This window comes from Fragaria vesca, linkage group LG7, assembly GCF_000184155.1.
Source record: "Fragaria vesca subsp. vesca linkage group LG7, FraVesHawaii_1.0, whole genome shotgun sequence".
Taxonomy (NCBI): Eukaryota; Viridiplantae; Streptophyta; class Magnoliopsida; order Rosales; family Rosaceae; genus Fragaria; species Fragaria vesca.
Genome location: NC_020497.1, coordinates 19,545,232 through 19,565,790, shown reverse-complemented (window position 1 = coordinate 19,565,790; position 20,559 = coordinate 19,545,232). Strand labels below are relative to the sequence as shown.

At 37.4% G+C, this 20,559-nt stretch overlaps 4 protein-coding genes across 4 annotated transcripts; 3 read left to right on the top strand and 1 right to left on the bottom strand.

Moving 5' to 3' along the window:
* Nucleotides 1-3,172: 3,172 nt before the first annotated feature.
* On the top strand, nt 3,173-7,469 carry LOC101295951 (WD repeat-containing protein WRAP73-like). The gene is made up of 6 exons (XM_004307734.1): nt 3,173-3,373; nt 4,523-5,011; nt 5,118-5,339; nt 5,428-5,500; nt 5,626-5,733; nt 6,613-7,469. The coding sequence occupies exons 1-6, from the start codon at nt 3,257-3,259 to the stop codon at nt 6,981-6,983; spliced, it is 1,380 nt and encodes a 459-aa protein (XP_004307782.1). The 5' UTR covers nt 3,173-3,256; the 3' UTR covers nt 6,984-7,469.
* Nucleotides 7,470-9,114: 1,645 nt separating this feature from the next.
* Nucleotides 9,115-12,521, top strand: LOC101295660 (putative lipase YOR059C-like). The gene is made up of 10 exons (XM_004307733.1): nt 9,115-9,438; nt 9,829-9,896; nt 10,355-10,425; nt 10,546-10,788; nt 11,165-11,328; nt 11,441-11,496; nt 11,597-11,649; nt 11,737-11,857; nt 12,000-12,097; nt 12,193-12,521. Exons 1-10 carry the CDS (start codon nt 9,299-9,301, stop codon nt 12,262-12,264), a joined length of 1,086 nt encoding a protein of 361 aa, XP_004307781.1. The 5' UTR covers nt 9,115-9,298; the 3' UTR covers nt 12,265-12,521.
* A 295-nt stretch (nt 12,522-12,816) lies between these two features.
* Nucleotides 12,817-17,244, top strand: LOC101301920 (6-phosphofructokinase 4, chloroplastic-like). The gene is made up of 14 exons (XM_004308975.1): nt 12,817-13,074; nt 13,176-13,222; nt 13,309-13,348; nt 13,443-13,505; nt 13,579-13,716; nt 13,951-14,109; nt 14,231-14,284; nt 14,355-14,423; nt 14,571-14,700; nt 14,802-14,842; nt 15,226-15,450; nt 15,822-15,870; nt 16,011-16,165; nt 16,677-17,244. The coding sequence occupies exons 1-14, from the start codon at nt 12,817-12,819 to the stop codon at nt 16,827-16,829; spliced, it is 1,581 nt and encodes a 526-aa protein (XP_004309023.1). The 3' UTR covers nt 16,830-17,244.
* A 2,055-nt stretch (nt 17,245-19,299) lies between these two features.
* Nucleotides 19,300-20,182, bottom strand: LOC101295372 (ethylene-responsive transcription factor ERF106-like). Its single transcript, XM_004307732.1, has one exon. It carries the CDS (start codon nt 20,119-20,121, stop codon nt 19,474-19,476), a length of 648 nt encoding a protein of 215 aa, XP_004307780.1. The 5' UTR covers nt 20,122-20,182; the 3' UTR covers nt 19,300-19,473.
* Nucleotides 20,183-20,559: the final 377 nt, after the last annotated feature.

Genomic DNA, 20,559 nt, shown 5'->3' with positions numbered 1-20,559 from the left:
ACTAGCTAAAATTTACCATTTTTACCGTCGTCGTATTTTCCTCATACGAATTATCCTCCGCACATAATCGTCCCCGAAACCCCTCTAGGGACCAATTAAACTATTTACTCAATGATCGGAACGGTAAAAATTCTTATTATAATCACGCTAGTAAATAAGGTAAAAATATAAGGGTCGGGATGTGACATAATGACTACTCATAGGTTGATTCATTTGGGTGGACGGGACTTGTGTCTTGTACAGACGGGATGGAACCAGTATTCTCCTAAGCATTAATATCAACTTTCAGATGTTCAGTGAATGACAATAACCGTATATTCAGACTAAACCCTAAACCCTGAATTCACGTACTTTCCGAATTCTAATGGACATCAATCGTTAGTTTTTTTTATATGGATTTCGGCTTCACGATGGAATATAAATACATTGACCCGAAAAAGAAAAAAGATTCTTACATGAGGCATTAGGTCAAGCTTAGTGAATCAAAAAAACAAATACATGATGATTTATGAGGAAGTGTCGACTGAGGAACTGAATTGTCAACAAATCTCAAGAAATGTTTGTTCAGATTATAAATTCACGTGCCTTTTGAGTTCTCACGGACAACAACCGTTATGATTTTGATATTGAATTATAAGAACATTTAATCCGAATAAGAAGAGAGGGCTAGAAATGTGTTTGTCAGTTGTTGAACATGTATTAAAGTCGTCGTTTGCAATATATTTTTCCAGTTAATGGTGCATATACTATTATTGGTTGTGTTTGAACTTCTTTCGTACATAATGGTGACTTTTGATATATTTGATTTGAAGCGAAACATGTAAGGGATAGTTGCATAACATCTCTACTAGTTTTTAACGTCCTCTTGCGGGAAAATTCATCCACAACACTCCGTTATAGGTGTATCATTTTTTTAATGATGATATTGCTAATTTATTAATTAAATCTCATATTCATTGAACTCTATGAAATATGATCAAGTCTACACCTCACTTTTCACAATCTCTTCTCATGACTTTCGAATCTATTGTTTGTTTTTTTTTTAAGAACGTTCAAATATATTGTTCTAGACTAATATATTTAAAATGTTTTTAATTGTTCTTTCATAAAACTCAAAAGTTACTCATCAATGAACACAACTAATAAATTTCCGATATCAATAAGAGAATGTTGAATGTTTTTCATGTTTTTATTATCCTACTTGTAAGGTGACAAGACTCAATCTATTAATCATGAATCAAGATGTTCCATAACACTCAGACTTCAACGATTCATAATCAAGATGTTCCATTTTATTAATTAGCATTCTAAAATCTTAAATCAAGAAGAACTAATTATAAATTATTACCTTGTGACATAAATTGACATTCTAACACAAAAAAGAAAAGAAATTAGAGATAGAAATTGTACCAACCAAATTGGTTTGTAACCAATTATCAACTGTCATCGACTGATGGTTGTGTTGGCTACTCAATCAATTATCCAACATTTTTTCGAAGTGCTCGTAACACACGATGCATGAGGCAACCAAGTTATAGTTTGTGACAAATAGCAGCTAAAACTTCAAGTTATATATAACTTATGAGATTATTGTATCTAAAATTTCAACATGTGTGCTAAGTTGAACATATTTGGAGCCTTGGGGTGTCATTTTACAAATATTTTCTTCTCGATTTGTGATGTAAAGAAAAAATATTATTATCTTCATAAAGTGTGATGTTTTTCACATGAATTTGCCCGCATTCATTAATTATGGATGTCTTAGAGTTTTCTTAACATATAGTTGTTTAACAAATATAACAACACAAACAAAACAAAATAAGCAAATAAAGCATACATGTCATTGGCTCATAAAGCAGACACTATATCATCATATATTAAACATTCACATAACTATATCATATCACGAATCTTCTTCATCCAAGAAACCACATATCTCACTCACTGCAAACATAAAGTCTTGCCAGACAATCAATAATAAAGTTATGTGGGAATCAAATACTTGGCTCTATAGAAGAAATGAGACATAGGAATGCCAATGCATATATTGAATGTAGAAGACTTAAAATAAATAATTCAAAGATAAAAGATATTGTTTCTAACATAAAATTGATCATAATAATTACTCATATTTTTTATAAATAAAGATGCAACTTGTTACATAGATTGGGAAAAGATATGTTCACTTCGACGTAGTTCATAATCTTTAAATTAGGGATGATCACAAAAGTTCTTGAGGAACCTAACAAAATCTTGTACTCTGGTGGTAGATATCACAAAGACTTCATTCATATTGAATAAATGAAAAGAAATTTGAATTATGTGATATATTGCGGTAGATGTCATCATAAAAATCCATAATTGAGATAGATTCTAAGAACTTATAATTGAGATAGAATCTAGAAACACATAATTGAAGTAGATTAATTCGTATAATTTCTTAACAAACAAAAGGACAAACCCCAAGCCGAAGAGTTGAATTAGATTTCAGAGGGCAATTTGATTCGCCTTCCTCTTCCTCTCTAGTGTCCGTAATAAGATAATGGAAGGTGCAGTCTCGATACCAACGATGATAAAGAAGGGTCTCGGGTGCTAAGAGTTTACGATTTGTCACTTTGTGAAGTCAATAGTGCAATAATTTGGATTGCGATAGGGGAGAAGAGTTTATGAATAAACAACAATGTTCACCTAGTGATTTATTAATCAAGAGATTTATACTCAATCACCAACGGTTGTAAATATAATAGTGGAGAAAATTATTTTTAGGTAAACTTATTTTGTTTTCAACCATTGAATGTAAAACTAATGGTGATTAACCATGAATCTCTTAGTCTCCGAATCAAGATCTATTCATTCATTGTGATATTCTAGTTGCATGATACATTCTAGTAATAAAGTAGGAGATTATAGTTGGTTTCTTTCATTACTTCAGATGTTTTCGGTTCATAATTATTTTCTAATCCAAGTAAACGTGACACAAATTTAAATGTAAAAGCGGCAAAAACTGTACCGAGTGACAAGGTGGGTCAACTTGGGCCGGGTCGGGTTGTTTTCTCAATTCGAATATCATCCCCACATTTTCAAACTCACTCACTCATCAAATCCACTCTTTCGTCTTCTTCATAGATCTCAAAACACTCTCCGGTAAACAGTGAGGACCTCGTCAACCGGCGACGCTTCCGGCAGCTACATCTCCGGCGGCGAATCAATGAGTCTGTAAACCGCGTCGTTTCGGTAGTTTTGATCCGACTGTTCGATGGAGTTCACCGAGGCTTTCAAGCAGACCGGTCCTTGCTGCTTCTCCCCCAATGCTCGCTACATTGCCGTCGCCGTCGATTACCGCCTCGTGATTCGCGACACTCTCTCCTTCAAGGTACTTCCCTCGCCTAATCCTCTCCTTTCATTAAACGCTGCGTTTAATCGCCGAGAAATGAAGCTTGAAATGTTCTAACTGGTGAAATTTTCAATTTATTTAACTACATTTTTCATGGAGACCAATTTTGGTGTAAATTGAGCTGAAATTCTGTAGATCTTAGCGTCTGTATTGAGGTCTAGGTAAAGAAAATGTAGCTTCGTAGCTTGTGTCGGCTGTTTTCGGTTTGGTTTGGTGAAGAATTGAAGCTTATTTCATGTTGATTAGCTATCGGTTTAGTTAAATAAGAGTTTAAATTGGATTAATTGGAGTTTGATTTGAGGTTGGTGGAGGATTGCCGAATTCGGGGTGATTTTTTTTTAACTGAGGGTTGATAGATGGATGGGACTCTTCTTTGGGAAGTGTTTTATATGGAAATGGAATTAGGAAAGATGAGAGCAGACATGGATCGGTGTTGCGTTTTGACTCTTATATGGCTTTGATCAAGAAAATGGACTTTTGTGGGATTGGAATTGTCGATTTTGGCTGCTGTGCATTCATAAGCCTGTGTAGTAAGGAGACACTATTGTTCATAGAGCAACTTGAAACTAGGTTAGTTACTGTGACGTGCTCTATTTGAGGCACTAATAAGGAGACACTTTGTTCATAGAGCAACTTGAAACTAGGTATGTTAAGGTGGCGTGCTCTAATTGAGGCACTAGCAAGTATTCCATGGAGGATAGTTGTCATCTTGATGTTTGTTACACCTGATGTGTTTATGAAAACCTGTGGTTTTCAATGTAGTTGCTTATCTTTGCTCATTAAGATGAGCTCTCCCGCCTCTCTGGTGAACAGTACATTCATGCATCACTGACATGAAAGATGTTCAAGTCATCTCCATTCTGATGTGTTTACTCTTATGCTGTAAAACAAAATGCATGTTGAGGGTATGCGTGAGCTATTCTGTCTATGTGGATGTAGAAATATACACTCTAAGATTGGAACATAAGTAGTGATAAAGCAATGCTGAAAACAGTTATATTCACACTTCCTATATATAAGTCGTGACATGTTTTACGTTCATCTACTATTCTACTACTTTTGTTTTGACTCAATAAGTGAATTGGTAATCAATCTTGTACTCAGGAGTTAAGTTAATCTCATGTGCAGGTTGTGCAGTTATTCTCATGCTTGGACAAGATAAGCTACATTGAATGGGCTCTTGATTCTGAGTATATTCTTTGTGGTCTATATAAAAGACCAATGATACAGGCATGGTCGCTGGCCCAACCTGAATGGACATGCAAGATAGATGAAGGTCCTGCCGGCATTGCTTATGCTAGGTGGAGCCCAGATAGCCGTCATATACTTACTACATCAGACTTCCAACTGCGTTTAACAGTTTGGTCTCTCTTAAACACAGCATGTGTACATGTCCAATGGCCTAAGCATCTTTCAAAGGGGGTTTCATTCACCAAAGATGGGAAATTCGCTGCAATTTGCACAAGGCGCGATTGCAAGGATTATATAAATCTTCTGTCTTGTCAAACATGGGAAATAATGGGTGTATATGCTGTGGACACAGTGGACTTGGCTGATGCTGAATGGTCACCTGATGACAGTGCAATAGTGATATGGGATTCTTCTCTTGAATATAAGGTGACAAACTCATTTTGTATTTGGCTTTATTAAGGAAAAGAACTGTCCAGCAATTTATCCATCTGAGGCTTTAGTTTAAAACTTATGATGGTGTTGTTTGATACAGGTTCTAATATACTCCCCAGATGGAAGGTGCCTATTTAAGTATCAAGCATATGAAAGTGGATTGGGGGTAAAAAGTGTTTCATGGTCTCCCTGTGGCCAGTTTCTAGCAGTGGGTAGTTATGATCAGATGTTGCGGGTTTTGAATCACCTGACATGGAAGACTTTTGCAGAATTTATGCATCTATCTACTGTTCGTGCTCCGTGTTGTGCTGCTGTCTTCAAGGTAATTGTTTGTTAATGCTTATAACCAGGCATCACGTTCTTTCAGATTGTTAAATGGTTTCCTCACCTTGTAATTCCTTAAATGCCAGGAAGTGGATGAGCCACTAGTACTCGATATGTCAGAGTTATGCTTGACTGATGATTTTGAACGTGGAAATAATGGTAAGCATGATACCTGGTGCATATCTCAAAAGGTTGCAATTATTTTGAAACATTAAAGGATTTATCTCATTGGATAACTTGACTTTTTTTTCCCCATATTCATATACTCTTTTCATTTCTAGAAGATGCTTCTGAAGGACACATCAGAGTTAGGTATGAGGTTACAGAAGTGCCCATCACTTTGCCTTTTCAGAAGCCTCCTGGTGACAAACCTAACCCAAAACAAGGAATTGGTGAGCCCTTTCTCCCTGTTGTCTAGCACTGATTAAATAAACACATATGTCTATTAACAATGTTATGGAGATAGCTCTGATAATGTATATTGCATATAAAAAGATAGCTCTAAGAATGCTATATTGTGCAACTATTCACGTAACACTGCAACTGAAAGCCTTTAACTAATAAAGAAAGTAATTTAATGAAAATTGAACCCGTCTATGTTTAGCTAGTCTTCAGTAGTAGAGAAGATGTGCACTTAGAAACTGAGTGTTCATAAACACATGAGCCAAATCATCAGATAATATTCTTTGTCCATGACTACGCCATGAAATGGCTGAGCCCGTTCAAACTTTGGATAAATGTAGCTGGTTGGGGAAATTCAAGTTGCAGTCACCTACTTAAGGATTCTTATTGATTATACTAGAGTCCACTATCAATTAAAAAGTTTGTATGGAATACTGACAATACCATAAAATTAGAAATAGGAAAATACCTCATTTTTGCAATGTGAGCTACTGAGCCTACTATATTCATGGACTTTGAGTAAACACATTTTATTTGAAGGTCTACATGCCATTGAATTATCAATATGCATATGTGAGCGGGTTGGTTGTGATAGATGCTCTTGATGCGGAAAGTAATACTATCGACCATTAAGTAAGAAGTGTTTTATTTCCTTATGATGAAAGTTTTAGTTACTTGTTGAGTCGAGTTTTTGAAATATATTATGTGCAAGCAGAATTGCAAAGTCCAAATTCACTTTCAGTGTTCTGATTTTGGGTTTTGTTTGAATAATTATCTTATCCATTAACTAGGTGCTACAAGAAACTCCATATAGATTCATTAATCATTATGAGCATATGGCTAAAACTAACAATGAGATTTTGCTGTAGGTCTACTGGCATGGAGCAGCGATAGCCAATATATCTGTACTCGCAATGATAGCATGCCATGTATTCTATGGATATGGGACATCCGCCATCTTGAACTTGCAGCTATCTTGGTGCAGAAAGATCCTATCCGAGCAGCAGTCTGGGATCCTACGTGCACACGTCTTGTTGTTTGCACCGGAAGCTCTCATTTGTACATGTGGACTCCTGGAGGTGCTTATTGTGTGAGTATCCCTCTACCACAGTTCAGCATACTTGATCTGAAATGGAATTCAGATGGAAGCTGTCTTCTCTTGAAGGACAAAGAGTCATTTTGCTGTGCTGCTGTTGCCGTTCTCCCAGAAGAATCAAGTGAATATAGCTCTGATGATTGAGGTAGGCCTCTTTTCAATAGATTAGACCGTCATTTTCAGCAATTATGTGAAGTAATGTGTGTAATTATGCATTTTAACAAGCTCTCTCTATCTCTGTAATGTTGTTCATCTAGCTGAGTGTTTTCATTTGCTGTAGTGCAATTTCTCTACCATTTGTTTTTCCTTTGTCAAACCCCATTGATGATTAGTGGATAGTTGTAGTGCACCAGAAAGATGTCAATTTACATTATCAGTGCATCTAGTGCCTTAGAAAGGACTTGTCCCCATCTTGGCATTTTCTCTTCGTTTTGAACTTTTTCTTTGAGGTGATTATTTCTTGATGGGTAATTTGTCAATAACCGTGTATATGGCGCATTAGGCCATTATGAAGTGTAACTAAACCAAAACTTTCCTTTTGCTTCTATTTTATTCTGGGCAAATTGAGATGTCTTCATATTGTGCTGTAGGTCTTCCAATAATGGACATATTGAGATGAGTCCATTCACTTGGACCAAAGTATTTGGTAGAGCATAAATAATGACGATAGATCCATATAGATAGAGATCACTATTATATGCTACATGTTGCACAACCCAACCTAACTCCATGTCAATATGTCATTGTCCTACTTGGAGGAGGATAAGTCATAAGCGGCCCTAATAGCAATATTGCCTTCATATATGTACCTTGAGAAAATTGATTTTCTTTTTCTTCCATTTTTATTCAAAAGGGCATTTGTTTTTCAAACAAGCTAGGTCCAAATCCTTTAGGTTGTCATTAGTCTCTGATGTCGGTTAAAAGGAATCCCCATTTGCTTGTGTGAGTAAACCTTGACTTCAAATAACAGGTTGCTTTATGATGACCATTACTCAAGGAAATGGCTTGAGGCAGTGGAATAACTAGAAGTCTAGAATTGTTCAACCGGCATTACAAATACTCTGTAGAAGAGCGACAAAAACTTCACCTGCATTTCATACCGAAATTACATAGTATAATTATAATTGGGCAAAAATGTCGAGAAATGAGAGATTAATGATATGACAATAAAATTTGAAAATCGAATCTCTTTTCTTTTGTTTTTTTGTGTGAATATTTTGTGTAAATATGGTTGAAATCTAGAATCTGCGAGGGCAGTTCTATTATTGGGGCTGGTCGACCAGGAACTACAAAATTGCATCACCCGCGTTGAAGGTTACCGACCCTTGCCGCAAAAGCCGACACGTTTCTTCATCTTGACGCTTGCTTCACACTGTAGTGATCTCATCCTTGTAATGGATTCACGTCTCGTCCACTAATCTCTTTTCGTCTTTTAAAAATTCCACCCAACAAACAAAACAAACCGCCTAAAAATAACCAACCATTTCTTGCATTATTAAAGCGCAAAACCATTTTTGCATTATTCTTTTTACTTCATCACAACAGTAACAAAACAATAGGTTTCAAGTGTTATATGAATCACCAACTGGCCTTTAACGTTCCAAAATCAGTGATTTGGAATTATGTTTAAAGATTAGGACTTTAACTCTTACATTCATCGAGAGCATCTTCTGTACACTGTGTGTATCTTCACATATATACATGACTGGTAAAGATTAAAAGAAATAATATACAAACATAGTGGTCAAATATATGAATTGTTACAAATAGTTAAGATTGCGTCGTGCATATTAATAAAGTAGTACATTCATCTTGTTAAAAAAAAAAAACACACTTACAATCATCCTTTTAATATCAGATTTTGTTTTAAACCAGCAGTATTGTTGATCATAGAATTCTTAGTCACCCGATAATTGTAGATCACTACTTCTATAACTTGTATACGTTACATATTTTGTTCATGAACACTACTCATATAATACGTATGCAAAACTTGATCACATAATTTCACTTGTAAATAAGAGAGTTACATCAGTAACTCACCGTGGATAGAAAATAGGATATTACATAATCTCATTTCCGTGTTCAACATGTATTAATTTGACGATGACTATACATGACACCTTTTTCTGCTAAATCATTATTCCCAATAGCATTATCACCAAACAAAAGACCCCCAACAAAATCTCAATTAGTAACTTCTCTCATTTAACCCCAGAGTAAAACTTTTCAGTTATTTATTTTCATTTTCAGGAAATTATTTAGTTTCCTTCATTCTCAGGTTTCTTCATTCATCAACAGTCGCAACAAACAACAAACTCTCATCACCGGCCTTTCTCTTCTTCCATTTTAATTTCCCACTCTCATTTCTCCTCCGTGATCGTTTCGATTTTCTTATCCGACTGCATACCATACTCGCGCCCAATGCGCGTAGCCGAACAACCGCTATAGCAATCACCATGGAAAACGTCGTCATCAAAGAGAACGGAGTGTGCTCGTCGGAGTCGGTCAATGGTAGCCGCTTTGTCTGGAGTGCTAAGGAGTCCGATTCTTCCTCTGCCGACCATCTCGTCGTCATGGTTCACGGAATAATGGGAAGGTCAGCCTTAATAAGCTTTTTCAATTTGATCGCCAATTATTCAATTTCATAATTTTTTGCGAACAAAGTTGAATCTGTATCACTATATCGTCCTCAATTTGTTAGAATTCATTTCAGTTCCGAAGAATAGTAAAGTTTACATGGTGATTTTGGTTTGTTTAGTTTGGAGTTAGTTACTAAAATTTGTTGATTATTTTCCATTATTTTTGTCTTTTAGAGTTAGTTTTATGTACTAAACTAGTTTGTGTTATTTCTTAGGAGAAAAAAGAACAAAGTTCTGTCCCGGTTTTCCGGAAGTTTATCTGCTTTGAATTTTGATACAATATGTTTATAGTGTTGGAAGTTGTACATTTGCGAAATGTTGATATTGTTGTGTATTTGCTAATGCAGTCAGTCAGATTGGAAGTTTGGAGCAGAGCAGTTTGTTAAAATGCTCCCCGACAAAGTTCTTGTTCATTGTGAGGACCAATCTCTTTCAATGCGCATTCAGTTGTGATACCTGCTATCTTTCTAAGTCCTGAAGCTGGTGTGTGTGTGTGTTTCTGTTATTGATGTTATTATGATATAAGAAGTGATTCTGAAGGTTGAGTTTTCGTTATATCCTCCAGAGTATTTTGTTGAAATTTTACTTGCCACTTAGTGTTACTCTATGTAGAAGGAAAGATTGGTTTAAAATGTGGGCCCATTCAGACTTTTGTAGTTTTCACTTCGTGGTTTTGTATTAATTTCCCATATATTCACATTTCTGTAGGAGCAGGTATCAAACCTTATCTTTGGGAATCTGATTCCTTGCTTGTTTCTTGTATTTACATCAACTTCTCAGTAATTGCTAAAAATGAAATGAAGACAATGTTGATACTTGTTGTTTATTTGATATCATTGTAGACAAACTAAGTTGCTTTATATTGGTCTTCAGGTAGTGAACGGAATGCCTCTATACTGACCCTGGATGGTGTGGATGTAATGGGAGAGCGCTTGGCAATAGAGGTTCTAAATTTCTGTCCTCCTAATATACTCAAACTTGGATAAATTATACATACTTTATCCATCAAAAATGATTGCTGCTGTTTGCTTTGTATCGTTGTTGATTACATATGTGAATTTTAGGTTGGCGAACTGGTTCAAAGAAAGCCAAATTTACGTAAGATCTCATTCGTGGCACATTCTGTGGGAGGATTAGTGGCAAGATATGCAATTGGGAGACTATATAGACCCCCTAAGGGTGAAAATACAGACAATTCACATCCTAATGGCTGTGAAGAGGATTCAAAGAGTACGATATGTGGCTTAGAGCCTATCAATTTCATCACTGTTGCTACACCACATCTTGGTTCTAGGGGTAATAAGCAGGTACTGTAAATGCCTTTGCACTTGTTCATCCTGAGCATTTATAAATTTTTCTGTAGTTTATCTATATTACATCCTAGTTGCACACAAAAAAAATTGAAAATAAATCCTGATTGCGTCTTCATGCAAAAAGGAAAAAAAGGAAGAAGAGAATTCAAATTGAAGAGGGAGTCACAAAATGAAGTTACTATTTGTGGGTGTTTCTCAGCTTGTTTGTATAAACGGAGCTTGTAACCTCACAAAATCAAATTAAAAGAACATCTGAGCACGCTCTTGGCTTCTATTGATTAGGCTGTTCTTATTTTATGATATTCAATAGTAACCCAGTTGGAAGTGTATGCAGTCCGCTTTACTTACGAATTGATTCACACTTTTATAGGTACCATTCCTTTTTGGTGTACCTGCCTTCGAAAAACTTGCTAGTGCAGTTATCCATTTGATATTTAGGAGAACAGGTCGCCATTTGTTTCTTAATGACGATGATGATGGAAAGCCTCCGCTGCTTAAACGAATGATAGAAGACTGTGATGGATGTTATTTCATGTATGTTACTTGTGTATACAATTGTATAATGCAATTGGGATCATGAGGTTTGACGTTTTTCAAGAATGTATTTGATTATTTACTTATGGAATGAGCTTTCTGTCTTTGACAGGTCGGCATTGCGTAGTTTCAGACGTAGGGTGGCATATTCAAATGTGGGATATGACCGTATCCTTTTCTGATAAGCAATATTGTTTTTACTAATGCGTATTTACCAGTTTGGTTGTCTCTTATTAACCGTCTGTTTTCAATAACGACTATTCTAAAGATATTGTCGGCTGGAGAACATCAAGCATTAGACGTAATAGTGAACTGCCAAAGGTATTGCTTCTGCATAGTTTTATCACTCTAATTCAAATTCTGGAGCTACTGGTTGCTATATACTAAATATTGTCTTCTACTTATTAGTGGGAGGATACTGTTGATGAAAAATATCCACATATTGTATATGAAGAACACTGCAAGGCCTATGATGCTGAGCAGTGTGAGCCTACTTCAGCGGATGGCAGTGACTGTGACCAGCTTGAAGGTATGCGGTTAAATTCCGTGTTCATTTTTTTTTTCTTTTGGTGATTAGATACCTTAATACCTTTGTTTTCTCCAATCTCCATAGTCCAGGATATAAATATGTGCTCAGCTTTACAGTATTGCTATTTGGATTCATTGTGCAGGGGAACTAGTGACAGGCCTTTCTCGTGTGTCCTGGGAAAAAGTAGATGTTAGTTTCCACTGCAGCAAACAGAGATTTGCTGCTCATAGTGTCATTCAGGTCTGTAACTCGCTCTCTGTACACGCACACATCTTCACACACCCACCGACCTGACCGTACTAAAGAAACAACTTCCCATCGTGAACATTTTGCAGGTAAAAGATCAGACTGCACATAAAGAAGGCGAAGATGTTATCCGTCATATGATTGATCATTTCCTCCACTAGAATCTACTAGCAACTCGAAGAAACGTGGCGCTCTGTGGTTCAACGCTACACAAGCTTTACACCACCGAGAAATCCATGATCTCCGTACCACCTAACTATATCCATCATCTCAGTACAGGCCGTGCCTGTGCGTTTATTCTCTCCACAGCGAGCCTCAAGGAAGCAGCAGGCAGCCATCCTAAATTCAATTTATTCGTTACTGTTTGTAATGTATCTTGAACACAAAATTATCAAAATTATTAGTTGCCATTTCCATCAAGTTATCTATGTCTTCTCCGAGTTGTGCTAGAATGAATATGAAGCTCCTATAGGGTCCTCTTTGTAATTATAATAGAAATGAGTTGGGCAAAAAAAAGAAGAAAATCCTAATAGAAATTCTCCAAAACTAAGCTGACGTGGCCGGTTGCTTTGACCCGCCAAGTGTCCTCCTTTTGAAGTCAAACGCTATAAACGGACCAATACGTTCACTCTCTTCAATTTCCCAGCTCCTCTTCTTTCACACTTGACTGTAACTTCGCCGCAAAACTCACCGGAAAACCTGAGACTACTCCAATGGAATCCGCCATTTCCTTATCTTCTTCCTCTCTTCTCCTACCTTCGCCTCGCCGCCGGCTCGGCTCGAACTCACAAGCCTCAATCTCGCTCCGGAACCTCCGCCGTCCGAGCCTCAAATCCAGAAGCTTCCTCGCTCCGTCTCTTTCCCGCCAAAACCGGCCAATCCGATCTCAGAGCTCCAATCATCAGCCGGTCGACGACGGCTTCGTCCTCGAAGACGTTCCTCACCTCACCGATTTCCTCCCAAACTTGCCGGTAACCTCTAATTTTGTTCGTAATCTTTGTACTGGTTCATGGAGTTTAATTTTGCACGTGTTTAAATTGTGAGCATCATCTTCTTTATTTCATTGTTTCAGTCATATCCGAATCCACTTCAACAGAGCCAAGCTTATGCAGTTGTCAAGTAATTTTGCTTTCTTCTGTTTTTTTTTTTTTTTGTTGGAAAGTTGAATTTCAGTGATTATACAAATGCTGTATTTGTGATGCTAGGCAAACTTTTGTGAGCCCGGCGGATGCGGTTGCGCAGAAAGTAAGCAAATCCTTTTTCGTGTTTCCGAAAAGCAAAGAATTCTTGTTGCTGAGCTTTAGTTATGTAAAATGACTGTTTTATGCACTGTTTGCAGGTTGTTGTTCAAGCTGATAGTCCTAGAGGGGTGCATTTCCGGCGAGCAGGGCCTCGGGAAAAGGTAAATGTTTATCTGAGTCACTTTGTTTATAGGGAAAATGGAAAGCGTAATGACGTGAGTTTTGGAATGTTAGGTTTATTTTAAGTCGGAGGAAGTGCGTGCCTGTATAGTAACGTGTGGAGGTTTATGCCCCGGGATCAACACTGTGATTCGAGAGATAGTATGCGGCTTGAACTACATGTATGGTGTTGAGGATATACTTGGAATTGAGGTTAGTGTAGTTTAGACTGTTTTGCAGCTATATATGTATGATTCTCGCTGTTGAAGGATATGTCAAAAGTTTGTTGTAGCCTGTTTCGTGTTGATGTTGGATACATAAAGGATAACTAATTCTCTTTACCTTTTGTTGGTATAATTGCTAGTGTCTGGTTACGGTATTCTTTAGAGTGAAGAATCTTGCATCCAACAAGGATAACATTCTCATAATGCTGTTCATACTTTCCAGGGAGGATATAGAGGTTTTTATTCAAAAAATACATTAAAGTTGAATCCGAAAGTTGTCAATGATATCCATAAGAAGGGTGGCACCTTTCTTCGCACTTCACGAGGAGGTCATGATACCAACAAGATTGTTGATAACATACAGGACCGGGGAATAAATCAGGTAGATTTATCATTACTAATGTTTCTCATTTGTTTGGAACTTTGGACTGCTCAGTTTATGTATAGTTTATGACAGTGGTAGCAACTGCCATAGAGATTTTAATTGGTAATCTGGCTTTTAGGTATACATAATTGGAGGTGATGGTACCCAAAAAGGAGCAGCTCTAATATATAAGGTGAATATTTCTGTAAGCCGAATTCATTTCCTTGTTATAGCATGTTGTGACATTCGCCTATTTTGTCAAGGAAGTTGAGAAACGTGGTCTTCAAGTGGCAGTTGCTGGGGTTCCTAAAACAATTGATAATGATATTGCTGTAAGTTTTATCAGCCATTATATCTCATTGATTAAGCGATCCACTCAATTTCCTACGTGATTTCTGCCTGTCAATTCCATAAGATTTTTAAGCTTAGATCCAACAGGTGTAGTAACTTGCTGTATGATTTTGGATATTTCACTTTAGGTGATAGACAAATCTTTTGGTTTTGACACTGCTGTTGAAGAAGCTCAGAGGGCTATTAATGCTGCACATGTCGAAGTTGAAAGTGTAGATAATGGAATCGGAATTGTCAAACTGATGGGAAGATACAGTGGTATGTGTGTTGGATAATATAATGAATAACTCTTATGCAATTAAGATTAGCTATAAGGCCGCTAACACATTTTCCCTCTATTCATGATTTTTCTTCTGTAGGCTTCATTGCTTCATATGCAACTTTGGCAAGTCGAGATGTGGTAAGACTTTTAGTCCATTTCTCTTGAGCATTTAACCTACTTATAATTTCGGTGACTGGAAAACCTGTAATATTTGAAAATATCATGTCATTTGATGAGCATCTTCAAAACTGTTTTTAATGGTAAGAAATATATGAATAGTGAAAGCTCTAGGAGAGTATTGGAAAAATAATTATGTTAACTCTAGTTATACTTATATTATGACAATAATTTCAGAGATTAAGGTTTATTTGTGCCATCCTTATTTCAGAGATATTTTACAAATGTTCTCCATGAATGAAATTTTATATGGTTGTTAAGAACGTGCATAATGGTATAATTGTTGTGGTTGGAAAGAACTGAATATGTTGTAACATAACTGATGCTTGAATTGAATGTAACAGGATTGTTGCTTGATTCCAGAATCTCCATTCTATTTGGAAGGCCAGGGTGGACTTTTCGAATTTATTGAACAGCGTCTTAAAGAAAATGGACATATGGTTATCGTAGTAGCAGAAGGAGCAGGACAGGAGTATGTTGCCCAGCAAATGCAGGCTGCTGGACAGAAAGATGCATCCGGAAATAAGCTGCTCCTAGACGTTGGTCTATGGTTAACCCAAAAGATTAAGGTGTGGTAGATTCTTTCTTCATAATTATATATACTTCATGGCTTAATGAGTGTGGCCTTTGGATCAGTCAATTGTAGGTATCACATGTAGTCTTGTATATGAAACATTAGTCCATTATTATAATTGAATTACGTTTTGTGTTTTGGAAGTTGATTCACATAATTTTATGAGGTTATTTCCATCATTATTGACCCCAAATATGGCTAGTAGTAGCTTCCTGTGCTCAGGCTTGTCAATAAATCCAAAAAGTGCTTTCTCATTATCTTCCATCTTTTTCATTCATTTTGGGAGACTTTTTTCCTATAACGTGTGTTGCGACTTGCAAGTTAATGTTTTCTATACTGACTCATTGTGCTTGTGTTATGGCATAGGATCATTTTGCAAAAGGTCAGCAGATGGCAATAAATATGAAGTATATAGGTATGTATGAAAGTGTGTATTCTATCTTTAATGTCTTCTTTCATATAAGTTAGTTTCTGGGTGCTTCTATCCAAAAAAAATATTTTGAGGCGCTACTTCTGTATTCATATAGTGCTCTTACAATACTTTTCTATCTCCAGATCCAACATATATGATACGAGCTATTCCAAGTAATGCATCAGACAATATATACTGCACTCTTTTGGCTCATAGTGCTGTTCATGGGGCCATGGCTGGATATAGTGGTTTCACGGTTGGGCCTGTTAACAGCAGACATGCCTACATTCCAATTTCTGTAAGCACTTTCCCTGCAAAGTTTATTTTGCTGGGTGCTTTTGTCTCTGGTTGATGTTTATAGTTTCTATGCCCTCTCTTATCGTATTTTCTAGTGGAAAGTTAATAACCATAGAACTTAGTAAGATAATCTGCTTGAAGTATTGTTAGCCGGCATGAAAGTAACTACGGTTGGCATAAAGTTATCTTACCAAATATTCGAGTTCATAAACGAATAAACCCAACAGAAAGGAAAAGGACTACGACTATTTTGACCGAGAACAACACTAATGTTAAAGGCTATAACTTACAGAAATTAGAGAGCTGAAATATACTGATAGAGAATAACTACATCCATGTCCAACTGAATTGAATTCTCAGGGCCTATGGAAACGGAACTTTCCAGGCTAGTAATCTTTATGCTAGCAAGTGTTATATTCTTGTCCTTCTGTTAATGCAGTTAAAGGTTTATGGATATGATTGACAAAAGAGTACAAAATATATAGTTATAAATGACATATTTGGTGTTGCAGTGTGTGACAGAGACGCAAAACACAGTGAACTTGACAGATCGAATGTGGGCTAGACTTCTTGCATCAACGAACCAGCCTAGTTTCTTGGAGAGAAATGAGTTTCAGGATGGAGTTGATTTGATGAACAGCAACATGGAAAATACCTCTATATAAATATACGCAGCTGAGACCAGTTCTTTCACAAATGGACAGCACACAAGTTCTTGCATCTGCTAGCCGGTCTGAGGTATATTACCATTCCGACGTAGTTTTATACCATCCAGTTTCGTAGTGCACTTAATTTAGATATTGGTAAAATTCTTGTAAAGATATTTAACAGAAAGAGGGTAGATAGAGGATGAGAAAGAGATAAGAGTGGGAGAAATTGCTAGAATAAAAATAGAAAAACATTAAAATAGCTTTAAATTCCATTTAAAAAATATTCCACAAATTTTCTCTCCCACTTAATTCTTTGATCAGTCCTCTATTTCTCAGCTCTTTCTTCCATTCTTTAAGATTTCTTGATATAGGATATGTTCAAGTCTGTTGTAATTGACAGAGACCAAAATCAATTAAATTTGAATTCCACATAAATATCATTCCTCTATTTCTCAGCTCTTTCTTCTATTCTTTAAGATTTCTTGATATAGGATATACTCAGTCCGTTGTAATTGACAGAGACCAAAATCTATTAAATCTGAGTTCCACATAAATATCATCTCCCTCTCAACACAGTGAATGCTCAGTTTCACTGTGTAAGCACATCATCATCATCTTCATTTCGCATTCCAAGTCATTTGTGATAATCATCCACCCACCTTACAGCGCATGCTACGCGACACAATTCTTCAAAGGCAGACATCTTTCCCCATAGTAAAAGGAGAAAATTAAGTTCATTTGGGGTTGTTCTAAACTTCTAAAGCAGCATATAATATCCATCTTGTCTAGCATAGTTTATTCTTTAGCATCAAATTGTGTCACATTTAGCCATTTAAAACAATCTGGATAAGACGATGAGGCCAACAACCCTACGTCTTAAAAATCTCTCTTGTCCTGATCACCAAGTCTCAACTTGCATGTTCCATCAAGGAGCCCCCCCCCCCCCCCCCCCCCCCTCCCGATATGAAATTTTCTCATCCAAAAACCATAAAATGCTAGTTGCAACCTGTCGTTTCATCAACTGGTTGCGTGCTATTGCTACGTAGGAGTCGTGTACGGAAAAAGTGGACAATTATGAGTTCTGAGATGATCTGGGGGGGGGTCCTTTGGGATCCAAGTTGTGCGTAGAATCATAACTAGGTCTAATGCCAGTCATGTGAATCCATTCCTTTGTTATGAATTTTGGTCATGTTAGGTGCCGCGGTTGGCACACGAGATTGGTTCAAGAGTTGAAGGTTAGCTTCTGTTGACCTTTTCTTCAAGATCTTTTGCAATCTGATTTGTCAACACCGTTTTGACACTTCATATCTTCTGGACTTTCTGATATGGAACGGAGGAGAATGGAGGAGAATGACACACTTACGATTTTTCTCTGCACATTTATGTGGAGATGGGACTTTTTGGGTGGGCACTATGTGTATGGAGATGTTACAATTCCCATTTCATTTGGGCAGCATGTGGACAGACCGGTAGAGGGCAATGCCCATACACTAAGTCCACTCTAAATGTCTCTACTCTCTATAGGCTCTTTTTAAATCGCAATAAAACTTGTCTCTTTTTAAGTAGTGTCGATGTTTACATTGCAGATTGAGACTCAAGATTGTTTAGTTGCCGTTCGAATTCTCATGTCTAATCAATCATTCGCAATGTAGGCATCCACCTATGGAGATGTTACAATTCCCATTTCATTTGGGCAGCATGTGGATAGACCAGTAGAGGGCAATTCCCATACACTAAGTCCACCCCTAAATGTCTTTACTCTCTATAGGCTCTTTTCAAATTGCAATATAACATGTCTCTTTTTCAAGTAGTGCCGATGTTTACATTACAGATTGAGACTCAAGATTGTTTAGTTGCCGTTCGAATTCTCATGTCTGATCAATCATTCACAATCTAGGCATTCACATACACTAAGTAACTACGTTGCAAAATGAGATTTAAAATTGTGTATTTATCGTTCGAATTCACTTGTCTTATTGATTATCTGTAACATGGACATTCACATATAATAATTATATTACGGAATGAGACTTGAAATTATGTACTCGTTGTTCGAACTCACGTGTCTCATCGATTATCCACAATGCACACACGGTCCATACTTCATATCATGTCACTCAAACTCAACATAAATAGCAAGAGAAAAAGCTAAAAATAGTATTAATTACAAATTGCATTCTTGTTTCAGTATCTGTCGTCACTGTCATTTCTCATCCCATCTCATTGCGGAATGTGACTTGGGATTGTGCATTTGCCGTTCGAATTTACATGTCTTGTCATCCAAACTTAATATCTACTTTGTAGATTGAGACTCGAAAGTTGAAATTATGTACGGATTGAGACTTGAAATTATGTACTCGCCGTTCGAATTCACACGTCTCATCGAGTCAGCGACTATCTGCAATGCAGAAGCAGCTATACTTCCTAAGTTCCTATCATGTAACTATCAAACTCAACATATAAATAGTAACAGAAAACCTAACCATTGTATTAATAATTACACATTGCATTTCTCCTTATTTCTAATTAGTCCCTATCATCATCTCACATTACCATCTCGCAATGCAGTAATTCATTTAGTAATAACAACAAACCGACACATTCATATCCTTACACGTCAGCACTATAGCAGAGCATCCTGAGAACCCAGTTGAGAGCTTCAAGCTTCTTCTCCATCCCAATCCACCCAGCTCTGCACCTCCAACTCCTCCGGCTCCGGCGCCTTCTCCTCCTCCTCCTCCTCCTCCTCCTCCTCCTCTTGCTTCACCGCCTTCCTCCTCTTCCGACCCGTATTACTCGGCGGGTTAGACTCTCCGGCCTCCAGCGGAAAATTCAGTATAGCTTTCCTTCCCCTGAGCTTGAATGCAGCACAGTCATAAGCCTTGGCAGCATCCACATCAGTGTCAAACGTCCCCAACCAGACCCGGCTGCCCTTCCGGGCCGGGTCACGGATCTCCGCCGCGAACTTGCCCCACGGCCTTCTCCTGACTCCCCTGTAATGCCTGCTCACCTCCCCCGTCGACGAGCTGGAGTTGGAAGAGCTGCTTGACTTTCTCTTGGGCTCGCTGCTCATGGGTTCTTCTTCGGTTACGGGTTCGGGTTTCGGGTTGAGGCAGCTTGAAACAGGGGAAGTGGACTCGGATTCGGATATGGAGTACTCGGACTTGATGATGGGTTGGAAGTAGAGTTCTGGGGTTTGGTCGAAGTTGAGATTGGTTATGAAGTTGTCTGTGAAGGTGAAGTCTCCTAAGAGATGTTGGCGAATGAGCTCCAGAGTTGACTCATCTTGCTCTTGGGTTGCTGCCATTTTCAAACTAAAAGTAAAGGACTTTTTTTTTTTGAGAAGAAACGAAAAAAAGTAAAGGACTTTGGTTGAAGAAGTTGGGCAAAGGATTATATATATTTTATAGAGGAGGATATAGAAAACACCTTGTGGGCTTCTATACGTTAGGTTTTGGAATCACCATTTTCAATTTTTCACTGCAAAGGAATCACGCACTTTTCACCATAAAAGCGAAGAGGGGATATGACCTTTCACTGATGCAGGGTCTTATCCATGGGGGATGACGATGATGAGAGCAACCCACAGGGTTATGAGGAGGGTTTTGTTTTCTGTTTTGTGTTATCCACTTGGTACTAGTAGCCTAGCTGTTGTGTATAATGGGGACATTGTATAAGGACTGGGAAGGACATCATCATCAATCAGAGTTGCAGCCATGGACAACATACAAGTCTCTCTGCAACT

Coding starts and splice junctions, on each gene's coding strand:
- LOC101295951 (XM_004307734.1), top strand. CDS start 3,257: ATGGAGTTCACCGAGGCTTTCAAGCAGACCGGTCCTTGCTGCTTCTCC. Junction 3,374..4,522: donor GCGACACTCTCTCCTTCAAG/GTACTTCCCTCG, acceptor TCTCATGTGCAG/GTTGTGCAGTTATTCTCATG. Junction 5,501..5,625: donor TTTTGAACGTGGAAATAATG/GTAAGCATGATA, acceptor CATTTCTAGAAG/ATGCTTCTGAAGGACACATC.
- LOC101295660 (XM_004307733.1), top strand. CDS start 9,299: ATGGAAAACGTCGTCATCAAAGAGAACGGAGTGTGCTCGTCGGAGTCG. Junction 10,426..10,545: donor GAGAGCGCTTGGCAATAGAG/GTTCTAAATTTC, acceptor TGTGAATTTTAG/GTTGGCGAACTGGTTCAAAG. Junction 12,098..12,192: donor CTGCTCATAGTGTCATTCAG/GTCTGTAACTCG, acceptor AACATTTTGCAG/GTAAAAGATCAGACTGCACA.
- LOC101301920 (XM_004308975.1), top strand. CDS start 12,817: ATGGAATCCGCCATTTCCTTATCTTCTTCCTCTCTTCTCCTACCTTCG. Junction 13,349..13,442: donor CGGATGCGGTTGCGCAGAAA/GTAAGCAAATCC, acceptor CACTGTTTGCAG/GTTGTTGTTCAAGCTGATAG. Junction 14,110..14,230: donor AGGACCGGGGAATAAATCAG/GTAGATTTATCA, acceptor TCTGGCTTTTAG/GTATACATAATTGGAGGTGA.
- LOC101295372 (XM_004307732.1), bottom strand. CDS start 20,121: ATGGCAGCAACCCAAGAGCAAGATGAGTCAACTCTGGAGCTCATTCGC.